Source organism: Odocoileus virginianus, chromosome 4 (genome assembly GCF_023699985.2).
Source record: "Odocoileus virginianus isolate 20LAN1187 ecotype Illinois chromosome 4, Ovbor_1.2, whole genome shotgun sequence".
NCBI lineage: Eukaryota > Metazoa > Chordata > Mammalia > Artiodactyla > Cervidae > Odocoileus > Odocoileus virginianus.
This window is the reverse complement of record NC_069677.1, coordinates 25,521,169-25,542,245: the sequence shown is the minus strand read 5'-3', so window position 1 is coordinate 25,542,245 and position 21,077 is coordinate 25,521,169. Positions and strand designations below refer to the sequence as shown.

The 21,077-nt window shown below is 43.8% G+C and overlaps 1 protein-coding gene and 1 pseudogene across 1 annotated transcript in view; both read right to left on the bottom strand.

Annotated features, from left to right (window-relative positions):
* Positions 1-265: 265 nt before the first annotated feature.
* Positions 266-1,096, bottom strand: LOC110128887 (zinc finger HIT domain-containing protein 1 pseudogene; annotated as a pseudogene).
* Positions 1,097-15,506: 14,410 nt separating this feature from the next.
* The window catches only part of KLHL6 (kelch like family member 6), a 54,435-nt gene continuing 48,864 nt past the window's right edge, over positions 15,507-21,077 (bottom strand). The window contains exons 6-8 of the mRNA XM_070466332.1: positions 20,559-20,772; positions 20,051-20,052; positions 15,507-19,307 (exon numbers count right to left, since the gene is read on the bottom strand). Of these exons, the coding sequence (XP_070322433.1) occupies positions 19,008-19,307; positions 20,051-20,052; positions 20,559-20,772 (516 nt within the window). The 3' untranslated portion in view covers positions 15,507-19,007. The remainder of the gene's footprint in view (positions 19,308-20,050; positions 20,053-20,558; positions 20,773-21,077) is intronic.

Below are 21,077 nucleotides of genomic sequence, written 5' to 3'. Positions count from 1 at the left end.
ATCCCTGGGGCGATCCCTGTTCAGGGAACTAGATCCCACAGTCCACAACTAGGAGATCCCATGTCACAACCACAACCAAAAGAACACACCAGCCACACACAACAAAGGTCAAAGATCCCGCATGCTGCAACTAAGACCCAGGGCAGTCAAATTAACAAATAAATAATAAATATTTAAAAAAGAAAATTCACAGCTAAGCTTAGAAGTAATTATATATGTGTAAATTTATTTATTTATTTTATTTATTTATTTTTATTTATTTTTTTTTTTCTCACACAAGACCTTTTATTACAACTGCACCCTGAGGGCTCAGGCACCGCCCTGCCTCCGGCCCTGGAAGCGAGGCTGGTCTCCCTGGAGGACAGGACACGGGCTTTGCTGGGCTGCCCTCCTGGTCCGGGAGGAGCATCTTTTCTTTCGGTGATGCTCTCTCCGAGGCCGGGCGATGCACAGGGGCTTCGTCTCTGGGGACGCCCAGGGTCACACAGTCCACTTCAGGCACCTAGTCTCCTGGTGGGTGCCCAGACAGCGCACAGTACAGTACCGGGCACCGAAGCTGACACGGGTGTCGGGGGAGGGGAAGTCGCAGAAGCACAGAAGAGGCGCTGGGGCCGAGATGGGGGTCCCGCACAGGCCGTCAGGTAGTTAGGACCCTCGGCCACACTCAGGTTCTGCTCCCCCAGCAAGGCCTGAAAGTTTTTTCGGAAGCGGAGCTTAAAATGATCACCTCGTGTTTTCTTCTTTTTCTTTCCAGTGTCTGCGTCGTCATCAAACTGAGGCAGCCGCTTGCCCAGCTGGGGGAGGCCCGCGCGGAAGTTGTCATTCTCCAAGGCCTTGAGCTGCCTGTTGATGCGGCGCTACAGGGCTGCCGGGTCCAGCACCCGCCGCTGACCAGGGTCCTGGGAGCGAACCGAAGTTTTCTTCTCCACCATTTCCACAGCACAACTCTATATATGTGTAAATTTACATATAAAAGACTAGAAGTAAATATGCCAAAAATCTCCAAAGTGGTACCCTGCTAAGATTATTAATAGTAAAATTATGAAGATTAATAGTTCTTCTTTATACTAAATATAACCTATATACTTATTTACATACATATGTAACACATATATAAAGAGACCACATCAAAATTCTCTTGGAGGAAACAGGTGACCAACCACTAGGTTACAAGGAAACATGTGGCTTAGCAAAGCCTTTTTTTTTTTCCTACAATTCCTATATCTACAATTCCTATATCTAGGGCTCCTCTGTGCTCAGAATACATGTTAGGAATCCCTTGAAATGGCCTCAGTTAGTTCTAATAAAATTTTATTCACTGATGCCAGAATTTGAACTTCATATAATTTTCATGTCATGAAACAGTTTTCTGGAGGCTTTTTTGAACCATTTAAAAATGTAAACACCATTCTTGTTGGCTGTACAAAAATGGGCATTTGATTCACCCAAATGTGTTTGTTATATTTGCTGACTTCTGATGGAGAAAACTGAAAGAGGTCGGGGGAATTCAGAGAGCGATCTCTTCTTAGCTGCAGAATTGATGTATTAAAATAGAAAGGAAGAAACCAGATGAAGTTAGAGAGAGAAACATGGTAATGCAGAACCAAACTACATAGGATTTTAGGAGAACTTTGGTTTTAGGGACACGGTGAGGCATTAAAGGGGCTTGCTAGGTGGTGCTAGTGGTAAAGTATCTGCCTGCCAATGTAGGAGATCCTGGCCAGTTAACTCAATTGGTTAGAGTGCAGTGCTAATAATGTCAAGGTCACAGGTTCGAGCCTGATCCTTGTGTGAGCCAAGTTTGTTTGACATTTTGGACTTCCTTAGTGCCTCAATGGTAAAGAATATGCCTGACAATGCAAGAGACGTGGGTTCGATCCCTGGGCTGGGAAGATCCTCAGGTCGGAGATATTCCCTGGAGGAGAAAATGGCAACCCACTCCAGTATTCTTGCCTAGGAAATCCCATGGACAGAGGAACCTGGTGGGCTATAGTCCATGGGGTCGCAAAGAGTCAGACACAACGGCACACATACACAAAGAAGGAGATGCAAGAAATGCGGGTTCAATCCCTGGGACAGGAAGATCCCCTGGAGCAGGAAATGGCAACCCACTCCAGTATTCTTGCCTGTAAAATTCCATGGACAGAGGAGCCTGGAGGGCAGAGGAGCCTGGCAGGGGACAGTCCATGGGACTGCAAAGAATTGGACACAACTAAGTGAGCACACCAAGGCATTAGAGAGTTTTGAGAAGAGAAATGCCATGATGTGACTTAAGCCTTAAAATTATCAAGTCCAAATTTAACCTGGTTTAGTAATAGGAAGTAGCTGAACTTGAATGGATGAATTCATAAATAAAACCCCTAGAGAAAATTCCTTTCTGAGTCGATTTTTCTCCCAGCTGGGCAAACTCAACTGGTTCTTAGTTTAGCTAAATCATAGGAGAAAACACTTTTACAAAGATAGTCTATGTGGATCTCAACCTGAATGAAGTTGATTTCTCTCCATGTTTCAAAGGTTTTTCTCTATTAAATCCAATGCCATAGAAATGTATTCAAATTCTGTTTATATGCTGACTGGTCACCAGAAAACTCCAAAGTTTGAATATTCAGGCTGAAAAAAAACTGTTTTTCTTTTCTGAGACTAATTTCTGTAACTTAGCAATGGAAGTATTTTCATTGCAAGGGAAGGACCATTATATTTCTACTTTAGTCACCACTTCCCTGAGCTGAATGTTGATTGCAGAGATAAGACTGAGTAAATAATCTTGATGACAGTAGAATTGCCTTGTGCTTCTTTCCACCTGCACAACACCTACATTAAGGGGTAATTGTGAGGAGTAAATGAGGATTCAATCATAAGGCATGCAGCACCGTGCCTGGCACCTATAGATGATGAATAAAGGACACAGTACGGACTTATTTGGGTTCTTAATCAGGCTGGAGAGGAAGGCACCCCTTTGCTTCTGGTAATTGTAATCACAGTCCTCTTTGTCCCATAGCTTCTGGTTTTCATTTCTGGGCCAGGCTTTGTGCTAATTCATTCATCCAGATGTTTCCTGCCTCTTCGTGCAAAAATACATAGCTCTGTCCCTTTAGATGTCATTGCCAGGAGTGAAAACATGAGCATCCAAAAAGAGGTCTCTTCCCTACACTCACTCTCTCAGTCAGATTCTTCACCTGGTTGAGGTAGTCACATTTGAAATTTTTACCTCAAAGCACTTACCTACAAAATGTCCACAAGTAAAAATGGTAGCATTTAAAGAAAATGAAAATGACACTTTCTTGTCTCCCTGTGAGGGATGAATAAGATGAAGCTCTTAGCACAGCACCTGATTTAAAGTAAGCTTTCACTACCAGTACTGTCAACTGTTTCTCAGAGATTAAGGGGAAAATACCTGGGGTTCAGGCCTTCAGACCAGGAAATGGCATACCTCCATTTAGCACTCATTTAATGCTAGAAAGGGCCCTTAAAAAGTTGTGCATAAAGTGTTTAACTTTCTATTCTGAAAGGAAAAGAAAATTTTTAGATGAAACCAAAACAAAAATAGTTTCCTCACTTTAATCCTATAGTAGGAAGAGCCGCTTCTGAACTAGTGGGATTAGAGTGGTCCCATCTCGCCATCTAGGGAGCTAGGGAAAAGCCAAATTTAGAGCAAGTTGATTAATCTAGTTTTAATTTTGTTTTCCAAGTCTGTAATTCACCAAAAATGTGTTTTCTAATATGAATAATTTAAATTCCCTATTAGATTCACTAGTGAAGAAATTTCATTCAAATTGTCAAAGCAAAATGAAAACACTGATATTTAAACTCTAAGCCCCAAAACTATCTAAATGAAGAAGTTCTGCTGAGAGAAGAGAAAATACTCCCCAGGATTTATCAGCATAAATTTCCATGGCCATCAGTCCCATTCATCTGGAACTTCTCTAGCAATAGACTGCGTTTATTCTGGCACATGCACTGGGAGTGTCCCAGCGACCAGGGCTATGTCTTCCCAGATCACTGCTAGACATCGACTGGGGCTAGAGTCATTCCATTCATTTTCCAAGAATGCAACTGCCTTTTGTAACCAGGATCCTTGGCAAGGACCTGTGTTCTTGGTTTGAGGTTGTGTGTGTGTGTGTTTCCTCTCCTTTTATTACTAAGGCTGTTCATTACAGTTACAATCTGCTCTCTCCCCTTAGGTGTTTATGAGAATTTTCTTTCTCTCTAGAATGAAAACAATGGCAGTAAGATTACCTCCAAAACTAAGTAATAGTAGCATATATGAAATATCCAGAGTTGTTCTGAGACCCTCTAGTTAGTGTTATGATTATTATAATATTAACAACGATGTCTGAGGACATCGATGTTACAAATATTAACAACGATGTCTTACAAATAGCTGTGAAAAGAAGAGAAACAAAAAGCAAAGGAGAAAAGGAAAGATATACCCATTTAAATGCAGAGTTCCAAAGAATAGCAAGGAGAGATAAGAAAGCCTTCCTCAGTGATCAGTGCAAAGAAATAGAGGAAAACAATAGAATGGGAAAGACTAGGGACCTCTTTAAAAAATTAGAGATACCAAGGGAATATTTTATGCAAAGATGGGCTCAATAAAGGACAGAAACAGTATAGACCTAACAGAAGCAGAAGATATTAAGAGGTGGCAAGAATACACAGGAGAACTGTACAAAAAAAGATCTTCACGACCCAGATAATCACGATGGTGTGATCACTCACCTAGAGCCAGACATCCTAGAATGTGAAGTCAAGTGGGCCTTAGGAAGCATCACTACAAACAAAGCTAGTGGAGGTGATGGAATTCCAGTTGAGCTATTTCAAATCCTGAAAGATGATGCTGTGGAAGTGCTGCACTCAATATGCCAGCAAATTTGGAAAACTCAGCAGTGGCCACAGGACTGGAAAATGTCAGTTTTCATCCCGATCCCAAAGAAAGGCAATGCCAAAGAATGCTCAAACTACTGCACAATTGCACGCATCTCACATGCTAGTAAAGTAATGCTCAAAATTCTCCAAGCCAGGCTTCAGCAATATGTGAACTGTGAACTTCCAGATGTTCAAGCTGGATTTAGAAAAGGCAGAGGAACCAGAAATCAAATTGCCAACATCTGTTGGATCATAGGAAAAGAAAGAGAGTTCCAGAAAAACATCTATTTCTGCTTTATTGACTATACCAAAGCCTTTGACTATTGTGGATCACAACAAACTGTGGAAAATTCTGAAAAAGATGTGAATACCAGGCCACCTGACCTGCCTCTTGAGAAACCTGTATGCAGGTCAAGAAACAACAGTTAGAATTGGACATGGAACAATAGACTGGTTCCAAAGAGGAAAAGGAGTACGTCGAGGCTGTATATTGTCACCCTGCTTATTTAACTTATATGCAGAGTACATCATGAAAAACGCTGGGCTGGATGAAGCACAAGCCGGAATCAAGATTGCCAGGAAAAATATCAATAACCCCAGATATGCAGATGACACCACCCTTATGGCAGAAAGTGAAGAACTAAAGAGCCTCTTGATGAAAGTGAAAGAGGAGAGTGAAAAAGCTGGCTTAAAGCTCAACATTCAGAAAACTAAGATCATGGCATCTGGTTCCATCATTTCATGGCAAGTAGATGGGTAAACAGTGGAAACAGTGGCTGACTTTATTTTGGGGGGCTCTAAAATCACTGCAGATGGTGACTGCAGCCATGAAATTAAAAGACGCTTACTCCTTGGAAGGAAAGTTATGACCAATCTAGACAGCATATTGAAAAGTAGAGACATTACTTTGCTAACAAAGGTCTATCTAGTCAAGGCTGTGGTTTTTCCAGTAGTCATGTATGGATGTGAGAGTTGGACTATAGAGAATGCTGAGCACCAAGAGTTGATGCTTTGGAACTGTGGTGTTGGAGAAGACTCTTGAGAGTGCCTTGGACTGCAAGGAGATCCAACCAGTCCATCCTAAAGGGGATTAGTCCTGAATATTCATTGGAAGGACTAATGTTGAAGCTGAAACTCCAATACTTTGGGCACCTGATGTGAAGAGCTGACTCATTTGAAGAGACCCTGATGCTAGGAAAGAGTGAAGGCAGAAGGAGAAGCGGCCGACAGAGGATGAGGTGGTTGAATGGCATCACCAACTCAATGGACATGAGTTTGGGTAAACTCTGGGAGTTGGTGATAGACAGGGAGGTCTGGCATGCTGCAGTCCATGGGGTTGCAAAGAGTCAGACACAACTGAGTGACTGAACTGAACTGATAGCAGGTGCTATTTTTTAGCTCCTAGGCATTCTTTTTTTTTTTTTTTTCCAATTTGCAAAAGGAATATTTTATTTATTTATTTTCTTTTTTTCTCATTTATTTTTGTTAGTTGGATGCTAATTACTTTACAATATTGTAGTGGTTTTTGCCATACATTGACATGAATCAGCCATGGATTTACACGTGTTCCCCATCCTGATCCCCCCTCCCACCTCCCTCTCCATCGCATCTCTCTGGGTCTCCCCAGTGCACCAGCCCTGAGCACTTGTCTCATGCATCCAACCTGGGCTGGTGATCTGTTTCACCCTTGATAGTATACTTGTTTCAATGCTATTCTCGCAGAACATCCCACCCTCGCCTTCTCCCACAGAGTCCAAAAGTCTGTTCTGTACATCTGTGTCTCTTTTTCTGTTTTGCATATAGGGTTATGGTTACCATCTTTCTAAATTCCATATATATGCGTTAGCATACTGTATTGGTCTTTATCTTTCTGGCTTACTTCACTCTGTATAATGGGCTCCAGTTTCATCCACCTCATTAGAACTGATTCAAATGAGTTCTTTTTAATGGCTGAGTAATATTCCATAGTGTATATGTACCACAGCTTTCTTATCCATTCATCTGCTGATGGGCATCTAGGTTGCTTCCATGTCCTGGCTATTATAAACAGTGCTGCGATGAACATTGGGGTGCACGTGTCTCTTTCAGATCTGTTTCCTCAGTGTGTGTGCCCAGGAATGGGATTGCTGGGTCATATGGCAGTTCTATTTCCAGTTTTTTAAGGAATCTCCACATTGTTCTCCATAGCGGCTGTACTAGTTTGCATTCCCACCAACAATGTAAGAGGGTTCCCTTGTCTCCACACCCTCTCCAGCATTTATTGCTTGTAGACTTTTGGATAGCAGCCATCATGACTGGCGTGTAATGGTACCTCATTGTGGTTTTGATTTGCATTTCTCTGATAATGAGTGATGTTGAGCATCTTTTCGTGTGTTTGTTAGCCATCTGTATGTCTTCTTTGGAGAAATGTCTGTTTAGTTCTTTGGCCCATTTTTTGATTGGGTCATTTATTTTTCTGGAATTCAGCTGCAGGAGTGATTGGGTCATTTATTTTTCTGGAATTCAGCTGCAGGAGTTGCTTGTATATTTTTCAGATTAATCCTTTGTCTATTGCTTCGTTTGCTATTATTTTCTCCCATTCTGAAGGCTGTCTTTTCACCTTGAGTATAGTTTCCTTTGTTGTGCAAAAGCTTTTAAGTTTAATTAGGTCCCATTTGTTTATTTTTGCTTATATTTCCAATATTCTGGGAGGTGGGTCATAGAGGATCCTGCTGTGATTTATGTCGGATAGTGTTTTGCCTATGTTCTCCTCTAGCTGAGCTCCTAGTCATTCTAAATGGTATGCATTTTTGCTAATCCTCATACCAATTCTGCAAAACAGGCTGTAGTATTCCTGTTTTAGAAGGAAACTGATGCTCAGAGAAGTTAAGTTGCTTACCCAAGATCACTGAGCCAGTAAGTGTGGGACAAAATCAAAACCGCACTCAGGTCTGACTGACTCCAAAGCTTCTGCTCCTACCCCAGGCGATGGGCCTCTCATTCATTCACTGCCTGTGACCTGCCCAACCCTGATTCTGGGGTCCCCTCAGTGCTGCCACCTGGGTACTAAGACTTAGTACCCAAGACTCTTAGTACTATGGAGCCCATGGCCAGTGGATCCAGTAGAAAGGGATAAAATGTGGAAATGATGAAGACACTGTAAAAGACTGCCCATGAGCTGCCCTTTCCTCCCCTGCACAACCAGGGGCTTTGACTGAGGGATGTTCTCCAAGGCTTCTGGGTTCCAACAATTCTGGGTTCCTTCCAAGAGCCACAGGGGAGACTGGGTGCATAGGGTGTGATCCCTGCTGCCGGAGCCCAGGGGAGACACGTGAGGGCTCACCCAGGGCAGATGCGATTTGCCTCTGGAGAAACTCTCCCTCCAAGGGTCTTGTGAGGAGATTGCGGGTGACTGAAGCCCCTTCCCCCACCCGTCCTGCAGGGCTAGCAGCAGAGAGGGGCCCAGCACTAGTCATCATGTCACCCCAGGAGCTGCTTCCTCTGAGGAATGGCTGAAATTTGTCCTCAGGGGTGGTCGAGGGCACGGCTGCTCCGCTCCTCCCTACAGCCTGCCAGCAAGACCGCCATCCCTCTGTCCTCACTGTCTGCTCCTGGTCTAAGGGACCCAGGCTGGATGACCGCCCTAAAGAGGCGTCTCTGGGGGTTCCTGTGGATGCCCCGCGGTTACGGGGGGGAGGGGCAGTGGGAGGCCCCCCCCCCCCCCCCCCACCCAGCCAGGTTGTCCCCTGCCCTCCACCCCTTAGCCATTCCCCATATATTAGTAATCTTAGGCTGTGTAACAAATTCCCTACACCTTAGTAGCTTAAAACAACAAACATTTATCATCTGGGCTTCTTTCTTTCCTTTTTGTTTGCGGGGGTGGGACGCTGTGCCACATGCCTGGCTTGCATGATCTTAGTTTCCTGACCAGGTATTGAGACTGGGCCGTGGGAGTGAAAGAGCCAAGTCCAAACCCCTGGACCACCAGGGAACTCCCATATTATCTGTTTCTGAGGGGCAGCTCAGCTAGGCTCTCTCCCAGCTCAAGGTCTGTCCTGAGTCCAGTAAAGCTGTTGGATGGCTGTGATATCTGAAGCCTTGAGGACTGCAGGGCCACGTCAAAGACAGCTCAGCTCAGCATGTCTGTTGGCAGGAGGCCCCCATCTGGAAACTTTGTTCATTGCTAAAGGGAAGGTATTAATAAAATGGTACAGTAGCTTTGGAAAACAGTTTGGCAGTTTTCTCAGAATGTTAAGTATAGTGTTACTATGTGACCCAGAAATTTCATTCCTAGCTTTATACTCAAGAGAAATGAAAATATATGTTCACACAGAAACTTGCATGAAAATGTTTGTAGCAGCATTATTCCTAATAGCCAAAGGTGGAAATAATCTAAATGCTATTTCCATAAATTAGAATGCTTTTCAGCTATAAAAAGGAATGAAACATTGATACATGTTTCAACATACAGGAACCCTGAAAACATGCTAAGCCACAGAAGCCAGACAGAAGACCACACACTATATTAATCCACTTATAAGAAATGTCAACAAAAGGCAAACCTATAGAGGAAAAAGTAGACTAGCAGTTGCCTAGGGCTGGGTGGAAATGGCAGTGACTGTAAATGGGCATAAGGTTTCTGTTGGGGATGATGAAAATGTTCTACAATTAGATTTTGGTGAAGTTTGCACAAGTCTGTAAGTATACTTAAAATCACTGAATTCAATAATAAATCAGGTGAATTTTATGACATGTAAATAACATCACAGTAAAACTATTTTTAAAGGAATGAATGTGTCAATGCACCATCCACGATAACTTCTGAGTGAAAGAAGCTGGGCAAAAAAACAATATCTGCTGTATGATTCCATTTATACAAAGTTCTAGAAAAGGCAAACTGCTCTATACTAACAGAAAGCAGGTTATTGGTTGCCTGTACAAGGTGGTAGAGGAACAGGATGGTTGAGAGGCAGAGATTACCTAGGGGCAGGAGAAACTTTGGGGTAGGTAGTTTTATTATTAATACCTTGTTTGTGATGATGGTTTCACAGATGTATGCTGCTGCTGCTGCATAGTCACTTCAGTTATGTCTGACTCTTTGTGAACCCCATGGACCGTAACCAGCCAGGCTCCCCTTGTCCATGGGATTCTCCAGGCAAGAATACTGGAGTGGGTTGCCATTCCCCACTCCAGGGGATCTTCCCAATCCAGGAGACTGAACCCCGGTCTCCTGTATCACAGGCAGATTCTTTACCACTGAGCAGATACATCTGTTAGTGAAGCCCTCACAGTTGTATACATTATGTCAAACTTATCAAATGGTACCTTTTAAGCATGTGCAGTGTATCGTATGCCGCATTTTACCTCAATAAGGCTTTTAATGATAATGTTATGATTTGGCATTGAAACAAAAAGTTATCTGTACAGAAAAGCAAGGAAACAGAGCGGTGGGAAATAAATTTTATATTAGTGAAATAGATATTCATTAGAGGAAGAATGACCACAATCTCATATTTTGCAAAGCAAAAACAAGTGCTATAGGACACCTAAGTAAATGATGCTATAATAGACCTTGTCACTAAGACGATGTGTAAAGGTCACCAATATTATGCTAAGGAATGAAGATGAAGGTTAGGCACATGGCCCAATTTCTGAGGGTGAAGAAAAGAAATTTTAAAGCAAAGAAAAGTTGGTGTGACTGGACTCATAAAATATGAATGCCTATCATTAAGGCATGGTTCCATCTTTGCTTTGTTAGAGCCAGCTAAGATAAAGATTTGTCTTACAGTTTATACTGTCTCAGACTTGATAACTTTTTGAGATAGAACAGGCCGCAGTCCCTCTAAGGGCACATTATGAGAGAAGAAGTCTGGTAGAGAACTGGGGGTACAGAACAGAGTGATGGGGCTTGGCAGTTCAGACCAGACCTTACTTTTTTAGGAAAATAAACCCTTGAGAGTCCTTGGCTCTGCCTCATCACCAAAATGTAAGTAAGGAAATTGTTGTCATCTTTTGCCTCATGTGGAGCCTTTGAAAGTGCAGTCTTATCTCCTGTAGAGTCTGTTAGGGCTGGAGGTCAACTTAGAGGACATCTCCAACTGCTCATTGTTTTTTCTGGCAAAAATCTCTGGCCTTGCACAGATCACACAGTGAGCTAGTAATACATTATTTCTAGATTTTTCAGAGTGACTCTAGAATTGTGAGATGCAGACCAAAAATGCTTAAATCATAGAAGCATGGAGTTACATGGGTCCCTTGTCATAACTGCAGCAGTAGTGGGCAGAGCAGAAGCAGCACCAGCTGGAGAGACCACAGACAGTGTCCTGTCCCGATGCCGGGAAGGTACTCAACATCTGGGAGCCTCACCTCAGTTTTCTCATCCACAGAGCATCAATTTACTTCTTAGAGCTCCTTGCAAGAACTAAACAAGAGAGTGTATGTCAGAGGCTGCAAGCTCAAATGCCTTTGGGACCAATCAAGCCAGTGGAGTCTGGCAGACTGGAGAGCACAGCCCCGTTCTATTGATTGATTGATTGATTGATTTTTGGCTGCACTGGCTCTTTGTTGTGGCGTTCGGGCCCTTCACTGCTGCGTAGGCTTTCTCTAGTTGCTGCACCCGGGGCCTACTCTTCCTTGCAGTGCGTGGACTTCTCATTGTGGGTGGCTTCTCCTCTTGCAGAGCACAGACTCTGGGAGGTGTGGGCTTCAGTAGTTGTAGCTCATGAGCTCTAGGGTATGGACTCTGTAGTTGTGGCACATGGGCTTGGTTGCCCCGCAGCATAATGGGCTCTTAGTTCCTGGACCAAGGATCGAACTCATGTCAATTGCCCTGGCAGGTGGATTTTTAATCACTGGACCACTCAAACCTTTTCTAAAGAGAAGTTTCCTTACTCTGTACTGACCAGCTGGTATGTAGAAATATGGGCCCAATGTTGCCAATTTTTAAAAATGTTGCACAGTCCAAAGAAAGATAACTATGGTTTTTATCACTCAAACTGTGGTGTGTGAAATGTCCAGGAAGTGATCAATATGGTATGGTAATAGTTGAATGGCAGCTTCTCAGGAACCCCTTCCCCCACTCTATACATTATTCCTGGCAGGCAGTGAAGCAGCAACATTCCTTGAGTGTTCATATGTGTGCTGGCTCTGTGCAAGGTGCCCTAGATGCAAAGACCAGCAGAGAAACAGCCCCTATTGCAACCTTCCTTTGGAATCAGGGAAGTTGGTGACAATGCTGCAGCCTAGTCTAACCCACCATGTCTCCAGCCTTGGTTCCTAGTGAGAATTCCAACCACTTTCTGGGATGACATATTCTCTAAAATCATCCAGAAATAACACTGCTAGAACCTAATTTCTAGTTCCCATCTGAACTGCCACACGTCTTACCTAGATTTTTTAAATGCCTTATTGGTTTGCACTTAACCACTAAGGATTTTTATTTGTTTTATATTGCACTGAGTCTCAGTCTACATTATTTCAACATATAAGAGGTTTTAGAAAATCATCTAGGCTTCCTATGAGTGAGTGACTGAAGTCGCTCAGTCGTGTCCGACTCTTTGCAATCCCATGGACTGTAGACTACCAGGCTCTTCTGTCCATGGGATTCTCCAGGCAGGAATACTGGAGTGGGTTGCCATTTCGTTCTCCAGGGGATCTTCCTGACCCAGGGATCGAACCCAGGTCTCCCACATTGCAGGCAGACGCTTTAACCTCTGAGCCACCAGGGAAGCCCAGCTTCCTATAGGTCACTGATTTTAAAGGTTCTGGCTTACATCCGGCTTTACCACCCACCAATATCACCACTGATGGTCTCATTTTCACCAGATACCCATGTGTCTGAGTGTTACTATTTCCATTTACACAGGGAATGTAGATCATTATCTGAGAGGCTGTCCCCAAAGGCCCCTGGGCTCATGTGACCAGGCAGTTGGGAAAGTCAGCCCCTAGCCCACCATTATGAGACCACACGGGGCAGGGTCAGAAAGACCAAAGATTTGGAGAAATCTCAACAGGGCTTCCCAAGTGGCTCAGTGGTAAAGAATCCGCCTGCCAATGCAGGAGACACAGAGACGTAAGTTCGATCCCTGGGTCGGCAAGATCCCCTGGAGAAGGAAATGGCAGAGAATCCTCATGGACAGAGGAGCCTGGAGGGCTACAGTCCATGGGGTCACAAAGAGCACGCACACACTGAGCACGTGCACACACAACACAATGTTTCCTGGGTTCACAAAAAAGTTGCTTTCAGCAGTCACTAACTACAAATTGCCACTGTGAATGTAGCAGACTTGAATTTGCAACAGCTTGGGTATGTAACATTGGTGAATCTGTGTCATTTCTGAACTTGTCTCATGCCCTACCATCTTCATCTGATCACAGACAAAGTTCTTACAGTGACCTTGAGACCCCTTACTATCGCTCAGAATTCACTCCAATCACCAAAACCTTCTTACTGCCCTTTAAATACACTGAGCCTCCTGCCTTAGGGCCCTTGCACTGGCTATTCCCTCTACCTGGAATATACTTCCCCAGATACTCTTTTCACTCAAGTTACTTTATCAGAAAGAGCATCTATTCACCCTTTTTAAAGTAGCATGCCTACCTTGTTGTTGTTTAGTCTCTAAGTCATGTCCAACTCTTTGTGACCCCAAGGACTGCAGCATGGCCAGATTTCCCTGTCCATCACTATTTCCTGGAGTTTGCTCAAATTCACGTCCATTGAGTCAGCGATGTTATCTAACCATGCATACCCTGAACCCTGCTTTACTCCTTTTCAAGCATCTATCATTGCTTAACATTGTATTAAATACTTGCTTGTTGTTGTAACATTCTCAACTGGGATGTTAGCTCATGAAAGCAGGGACTATTGTTTTGTTCGTGGATATGGAGCCCTGGTACCTAGAATCCTGTCTGGCACAAATTAAGTACTCGATAAATATTCATTGCACTGTTTCACAAAGACTCACTCCTTACTAATGTCTAAGTCTCAGGCAGAACAATGTGTAATGTATTGTTTTTCTTTCGGGCTTCTACAGTGACCTTTTTTGGGAATGTAACATTCTATTGGGATGCAGTTTGATAATTAAAAATCCAGCATTTCTACCTAGACAAATTTGTCACTGTCCCAAAACTATTTATGACTCTGTCCATAGTTCTGGGAAATTACTCAATAAATGTTCCTATATTTTTATTGTGAAAGAATAGAATTTCACCCACAAAAATTCTGTTTGTCTAAGGTCAGAGTCATAGCTTTCTTTGTGCAGTCAGATTTTTCCCTCTGGTTTCTGCTGCAAGTGTTTAAGATTTGCAACCTCCATTCCCCTCGCCCCTGCTCTGTCTTTGCCCAGGTCTTCACCCTCCACCTTTGTATTTTTCAAGTGTGACTTGGTGTGACTTGTGACCCACTGGGCAGACTATCAGGGATGGGGCATGCATGGCTATCAAGGTCATGAGTCAAAGGAGATAGCCGAGCAGGTAAGAAGAAAAGGAAAATCCCCAGATGCCAGACACAAATGTGAGAGTGAAAACTAGAGTGATTAGTAATCAGGCAGCCTGGGCAGCCTGGGGGCAGGTGAAACCTGACCCAAATTAGTCCCCATCACCGAGAGTCTTGAATGTGACAGCATACAGAAAGAGAAAATGTGGCATGAGCCCACTGGAAGAGGGGATGGGGACTGAGATCTTACATAAAGGCCACAGCTCCAGTGAAAAGGAGGCTGGTCCATCAGAGGCCACACCCCAGCAGAGCACCAGGAGCAGAAAGACAAGCCAAGGAGCGCTGGGCAGATGCCAGGCTCTGGCCAAGCTGCCCAGGCATAAGATTACCAATTAGATCCAGTAGGAAAATTGGAGGGTTTGGCGGTGAAGTTAAGGTCAAAACCCCATTTTGGCTCTCAGCTGGTGAACTGCCTTTTGGATCCATGACCCAGGATTGACTCCAGAACATGTACAACCCATGGAATGGGACTGTGTTTCCTAAGGTTTTCCACTCAGAATCCATAAGACTGAAGAGTGAGAACTTCCATCTCTAAGGAGGCCCAGAAAGAATGGTCTAAAGCCATTCATGTGACGGCACATTTCCTTAAAGCCCCAGGTTTTCCTTTCTGATTGCATAGTATCTTTGTATTGAAATCCAAAAGAAACTAAATGATGACAAGTTTTCCAGGGCTCAAGAGTCACAGCTCTCTGGCTCATATTCCCAGTTTCACGTGCTCATTTTTGAGAAGCACAAAGGTTGATTGAGGCTTCAGAGACTACACGGAGATGTTGGTGGAGACAGGGCTGAGAAGTTAGAGCAGAAACCAGAAACCTAGAAGGAGGCCTCCAGCAGGAAGGCTTCAAGTCAGACAGGATGACAGTCACACAGTTTGTAAAGTCACACAGATTGGTAAATCCTGGCTCCCAGAGGCAATGAGGCACTAGGAAGGAAAAAGCTGTCTACTTTTGCCATTCTGTAAACCAAATCTGATTAATTTTATCATGTGAGTTTATCCAAGCCCCCTGGAATCAACTGAAATGTTTCAAATTTCCCCTCCTAAATTAATTTCTATTCAGATACCGCTTATTCATATCAACCAAAAAAAATTCAGTTAGTAATTGTATATAAAATATTCTTAAAAAAAATAAATAAAATATTCTTATTTACTCCACACATACACCATACATACTAATAAATAAAAACTTTATTTGATTTTTACCCATAAATGGTATCTTTAGTCTGATCACTTTAAAAAAATACATCTTTATGAACCAAAATGCTTGAAGGATTTGGTTAACTAAGGATTTTGTTAATATTTTTATCTAAAAATATGAAAATCTGACCTGTCAAAATTAGTTTTGCAGTAACCATGATTGAGATATTTACAGATTTCCATGAAAGTTGACTCCTCAAATGAGGAGATCTCATACCACACCCAGATCAGATACTAAGGGGAAAAAGGCTTTTGCAACCCCAAGTTAGGACTTTACATAAGAAATTCTAGTGGTGTTTACCCACTTTGAAAATTTTACTGAGTATTTTTCTTTTTCAAAATCAAGTAGGATAAGTGAATAACAACAGTACCTCAAGGACTTTCATAAATAGCAAAGCTCTATTTTCACAGCTATAAGCAAATATTTGCACTTCCCTGAGAGCACAGCTTCTTTGAGTTCAAGAGCTCTGGGCAGTGGGGGGGTTCCTGAGGCCAATGCATGCAGAACGTGATGAAAGCTAAGAAGAGAATATTTATCTGTTGATGTTTGGGTGAGCTAAGCTCCATACCCATTTCAGATCAGCCTTGGCAACTGGGGTCCCTTTAACCTCCCTGACAGATTCCACCTCATCAGAGCCTCTGGGCCTTTCTCTCTTGGTCCAGCAAGACAAGAGACCTAGCCAAGCACCCCAGAGGCCCCACAGCAAACAGGTCTTACTGCTGGTCTTGCTCTAATTTTGCCTCACTTCTAAGAAGTGGGTTCCTTATGCTCCTCTCCCCCTTCTTGAGAATGGAGTCATGCTCCCAAACTTCAGGGCCCCTGGCATCATTTTCTAGACTTGTGTCCAAACCTGACTTCCTCCTCCTCCTACCTCATCCTCTTCCTTCCAGTCAAGGGTTCTCTATCCACTCATGGGACCTGACTCAAGATCCAGTAGGCTGTATCAGGACATTCTGCCTGAGTCCTAGGGCCCTTTGTTTCTGACTCATCTGGCACCAACCTGCCTCGTCCCCCTGCTGGCAGTATGGCTTATGACAGTTAACTTCCTGTGAATTAGGTTTTTGTTTTTTCATCTAAAAACGGAAATTAGATTTTAAGAGCTTCCATCCCTAGCTAGGGCCTAGAAATTTAAATCCTGATGATACAGAGTTTCTCCAAAATGACTTGAACTTTTTTTATATCCCTAAAAGTTACAGACTGGCAGCTTCAAGTGCAGAAATCTGGATGTTCTTAGTAGGTGTATCTGTCTGCCAACCCATTATTGACAGCCAGGTTTATAACACAGAGATCCTAAGTCCTCACTTTCCCAGCATAGGGTTGACCTGTTGAAAATTTGGGCTCAGAATTTGCCAATTGCTCTCATCAAAGGACAACCAGGACAAGGAACACATTCTTTCTGAGGGGAGACTCTCTGTGTTGCCAATGATGTTGTCATTGAACTTCTTTGAAATTTCTTTCCTGAAATTGTCTTTGAAATACGACTGATTCCTCCCAGAGCTCATAAGTGGTTTCTGAAGGCAATCCCAAGGAAAGACAAACATGTAAACAATGGCTGTATCATTGATCTAAAAGCACAGCTTCCCAAGGAGATCACTTGGAAGGGCAAGAAAGACCTGAATGCAACCTCATAACTTCATGTACATCTCCTTTTCTCTAGCTTGATGAAAAGAAAAATTATAATATTGACAAGTGGCCCATTTACCTGCTTATTGAGTATTTCTAGGGTGGAGATCTGTCTTGCTTTTTGGAGTCCCCAAGGCTTGCCAAACATAAAAATTTCCAGGAATGTTTGCGGAATTGAAGTAATTTAAATCGTTTCAGTTGAGAGCTTCATTAAGGTTATCAGTGTTCATGGGTAAGTGAGGTATGAGTACTAAATTTCCACAAATATGTTTGTATTTTCCCACCTCACTTTTCACAGCAGGGAGCTAAAGTGTCACACCTGACTCTAAGACACAGAGCTTCTCAAACATCAACATGCATTTATATTTATCCTCAATGATCTATGCATAAATAGAATTTTCCGTTGTAATTTTCCGAGCCTGTTTTATCTGCTTTGAGCTGTAGCTTCTTCTAACCATAACTTTTCTATGAAAGTTAAATTCACTGTCAACTAATACCTCTATCTTCCCAAACTGCTGAGATGTACAAGCACAAAATGGCACATCTGACATGAAATAAAATTCTATAAAGAGAGTTGAAATCATATGATGAAAATAAAGGACATTAGGTAATGCAGTTACTATGTCGTTACCATTATTGTTGCTTTTTAAGTACAGCATCTGAAATAGGATATCTTAATCTGTTTCCCCAACTCAGGGATTAGAATGAATTTCCAGTGAGCTCATTTGAAAGCTCTATCTCTGAGAGTAAAGAACAGACTCTGTTCTTTGAGTCAAAACTCTGCCAACCTGATCCAAAAACCAAATAGGAGGGATTAAAAGGATCTTAAAAATGAAGCTTCCAGGCAGGAGGAGTCACAGGGACATGGACTCAAATCGCTGTCTAAAAATTAGAATGTATACTGTCAAGAAGAGCCAGTCATTCCTCAGTGGCCAGCAATGTAAGGATGTTTACACACACACAAAAAAAACAAAAAACAAAACAGTACTCTGAGTCTCTGGAGAAACCTTTTCTACATTGCAATACAACTGTTGGACACAAAAAGGCTAGGGCACTGGGCTCTGCTGAAGGTACAATTCTGTCCGGCAGTGACAGTTCCAGGCTATGATGGGCCTCCTATGATCATAAAAAACAGAGGCTTTTGATGAGCACAGAAGTTTTTTACATGTTCCAGAGCAAACAGGTCTTCCCAGACCCACATCCCTAGAACTGTCAGATGGAACAACCTATGATACACTCTTGACAAGGGGCCCAAGGCTACCACACCAAAGATCCCATGTGGTTTAAATATAAGGAAAAGAAGAAGAAACAAAACAAAAAACCTTTATTTCCCTGCCGTGCTGAGTGAATCCTCTAGGTAACCTATCAGACCAAAAGATGCGCTGTTTTGCTTTTTGTTTTCTTGCTCTGAGATAGACGGCCTGACAGAACCTACACTGACTTCGAGATGGAAAGATCTGGGTTTAAACTCCTGGTTTAGCTCCTTAGAAGTTGACTGACCTAGGGCAATCACTTAGCCTCTCTTAAGCTCGGTTTCCTCATCTGTCAAATGGGAGTTTTAATATCCAGTAATCAGGTCATTAGCACAGTGAAAGGCATTGGTGTACAAAAGCGCCTGGTATAGAACCTGGCAGGGGACAGGGGTGTCTTGCATGTTAAGTATTACTCTTCTTTCCTCCTGAGGTAGGTCTCGCAACCATTCCTGGCTGGTCTCAAGTGTCCCAAAGCTGTGACTTCCGAGGAGCCCCCAGGGGGAGCCGCTCTGAGCCCCTGGTCCAGCCCCGCCGGTGTCCGAAGTAGGATCGAAGGGCAGGGCTCCCCGCGTGACTCCGCCCTCCGCGCACCCGCGGTCAGACCGACACGGCTCCGGGCACGATCCTCCGAATGTGGGTGTACGACTTCCTGATGGTGACGCTGCCGTGGTGGGACACTCCCCGGGGCAGGACGCATTCCTCCGTCAGTTTCTGGGCCTCGGGGTCCCAGCACAGCACCGTGGCGATGACCTCGTTCTTCTCGTCCCGCCCCCCAGTGATGTAGAGCCGGTTGTTGCAGGGCGCGATGCCGCAGCTGGCCCTCTCGTGGCTGAGCTGGGTCACCAGGCACCAGCTGTCCTCCAGGGGGCTGTAAGCGTACAGCGCTCTCATAGGCCCCTCCTGAAGAGGAAACACCGTGAGCATTTCACTATTTTTCTGGTTTTCTCCCCCATTAACCACTAAACTACTACTGGTTAGGTCAAGTCTACCACCTTGTCAAAAGAAAGCAAATTCATGGCTCTCAAGAAAGCCAGGATGGGTAACTAGGGGCGGGAAGTCTCATGCTGGAAATAGTTCACAGCCCTTGACACTCTGCAGCCAGGTGCTAATCAGGTTCTAAAGGACACCTGACTTCCCATGACTGCCAAAATGTACCCTAAGACAGCTCTCTGGAGGAAATACCAGGTGGTGCATCATGCAGGCCTGCCTCATAAACCCGGCTCTGCCACTTTGGGATCTGTAACCACGAGCACCAAGACCATGGTGGTTATGAGAAAACAGAGGGATCACGCACATAAAGCACCTGGCGGAAAGCCTGGTACAAAGAAGTCTTGTATTGACATACATGACAGTGACTAAAGGTGGGGGCATCTCTAAACTGAGCATGACCGGGAACACCAGCTCTAGTAACCCATCTTGAGATCAGACCTTTGAGGCAGAGTCATGAGTCTGACCATTAAAAACACAGGAAACCTGAAGCAAGGGAGAAAAGGGATTTTGCCTTAATCTGTTCCCATATTTTGCATTCAGGGAGCCTTCTCTGGTTAGCTCTTACTTGCTAAGTTATTTATTTTTGGTATTTCCTTAATCAGTAGTTCTCAGCCCTGGCTGTACTTTAAAATCACCTGCACGTTAAAAACACCTAGCACTGTGGCCAGCATCCTCCTCATTCTGATATTATTGGTCTGGACAAGCCCCAGGTACCCATGTTTTTGTAAAAAAAAAAAAAAAACTCCACAATGAGTAGTCAGGGTTGAGATCTATCATCCTTAACAATTACATGCCCACTGTGGTCTGGCTGGTCAGGCTTTCCTTCTGGCTAAATGCAACCTTTCAGAGCCCTCAAAGCAAGTGGGAGAATAAAATTTCCATGAACACAGAGTAAAAAATAATGGTAGCTGCCATTTACTGGGCACTTATACTGTGCATATTCAATTTCTGTGCAACTGCTAATGCTTACAACACACTTTGTTCCCATAGCAACTTCTGGCTCCCCCTTCCCAGGGCCCCATTTTCTATCTGCTCTGCGTGTCCCCTAAATGTGGGCTGTTCCTGTCTCCAGGACAGGTAAATTCCACCAAGGCTTGTACCAATCTCATCTTCTCTTCCTTTCCAACCCCACCCCCATCATGCCATTTGCTTACTTACCAACTACATAGATACGGTCCCGGAAACTCACTGCATTGATGCATTTAGCCTCTACTGGCATGGCCGACTTTAAATTCCACTTATTGGTTGAAGGATCATAACACTGAGTCTTGTCTGTCGCCAGTTTCCCATTGGGCCCTCCGCCAATCACATAGAGCTTCTTCTTATGGCTGGTGGCTGCGAAGGAACTGACGTGGATAAGGAGGGGTGCAGCCTGCGGGGGCACAGAGACACCAGGAGAAGCTCTCAGTCACACTGCCCAGATTGTTGCAGTGGTTCACAGGACACAGGCCAGGAGTCAGGGAACACAAGCCTGGGCATCCTTAGCCTGAAATCATAAGGCCTGTGGGCTTGACTCCCTTGAGATATAGAGAAGATCAAAGCATACATTTCCCACCCTCCCCCCTGGCTCTGGTTTCTAGTCTATTTTTCCTTGAGTCCAGCTCTCAGGGGAGGTGGGGTGTAGACAGCAATACGTGTATATGAGATGAAACCAGCCAATGTTGGAGGAGGTTGCTT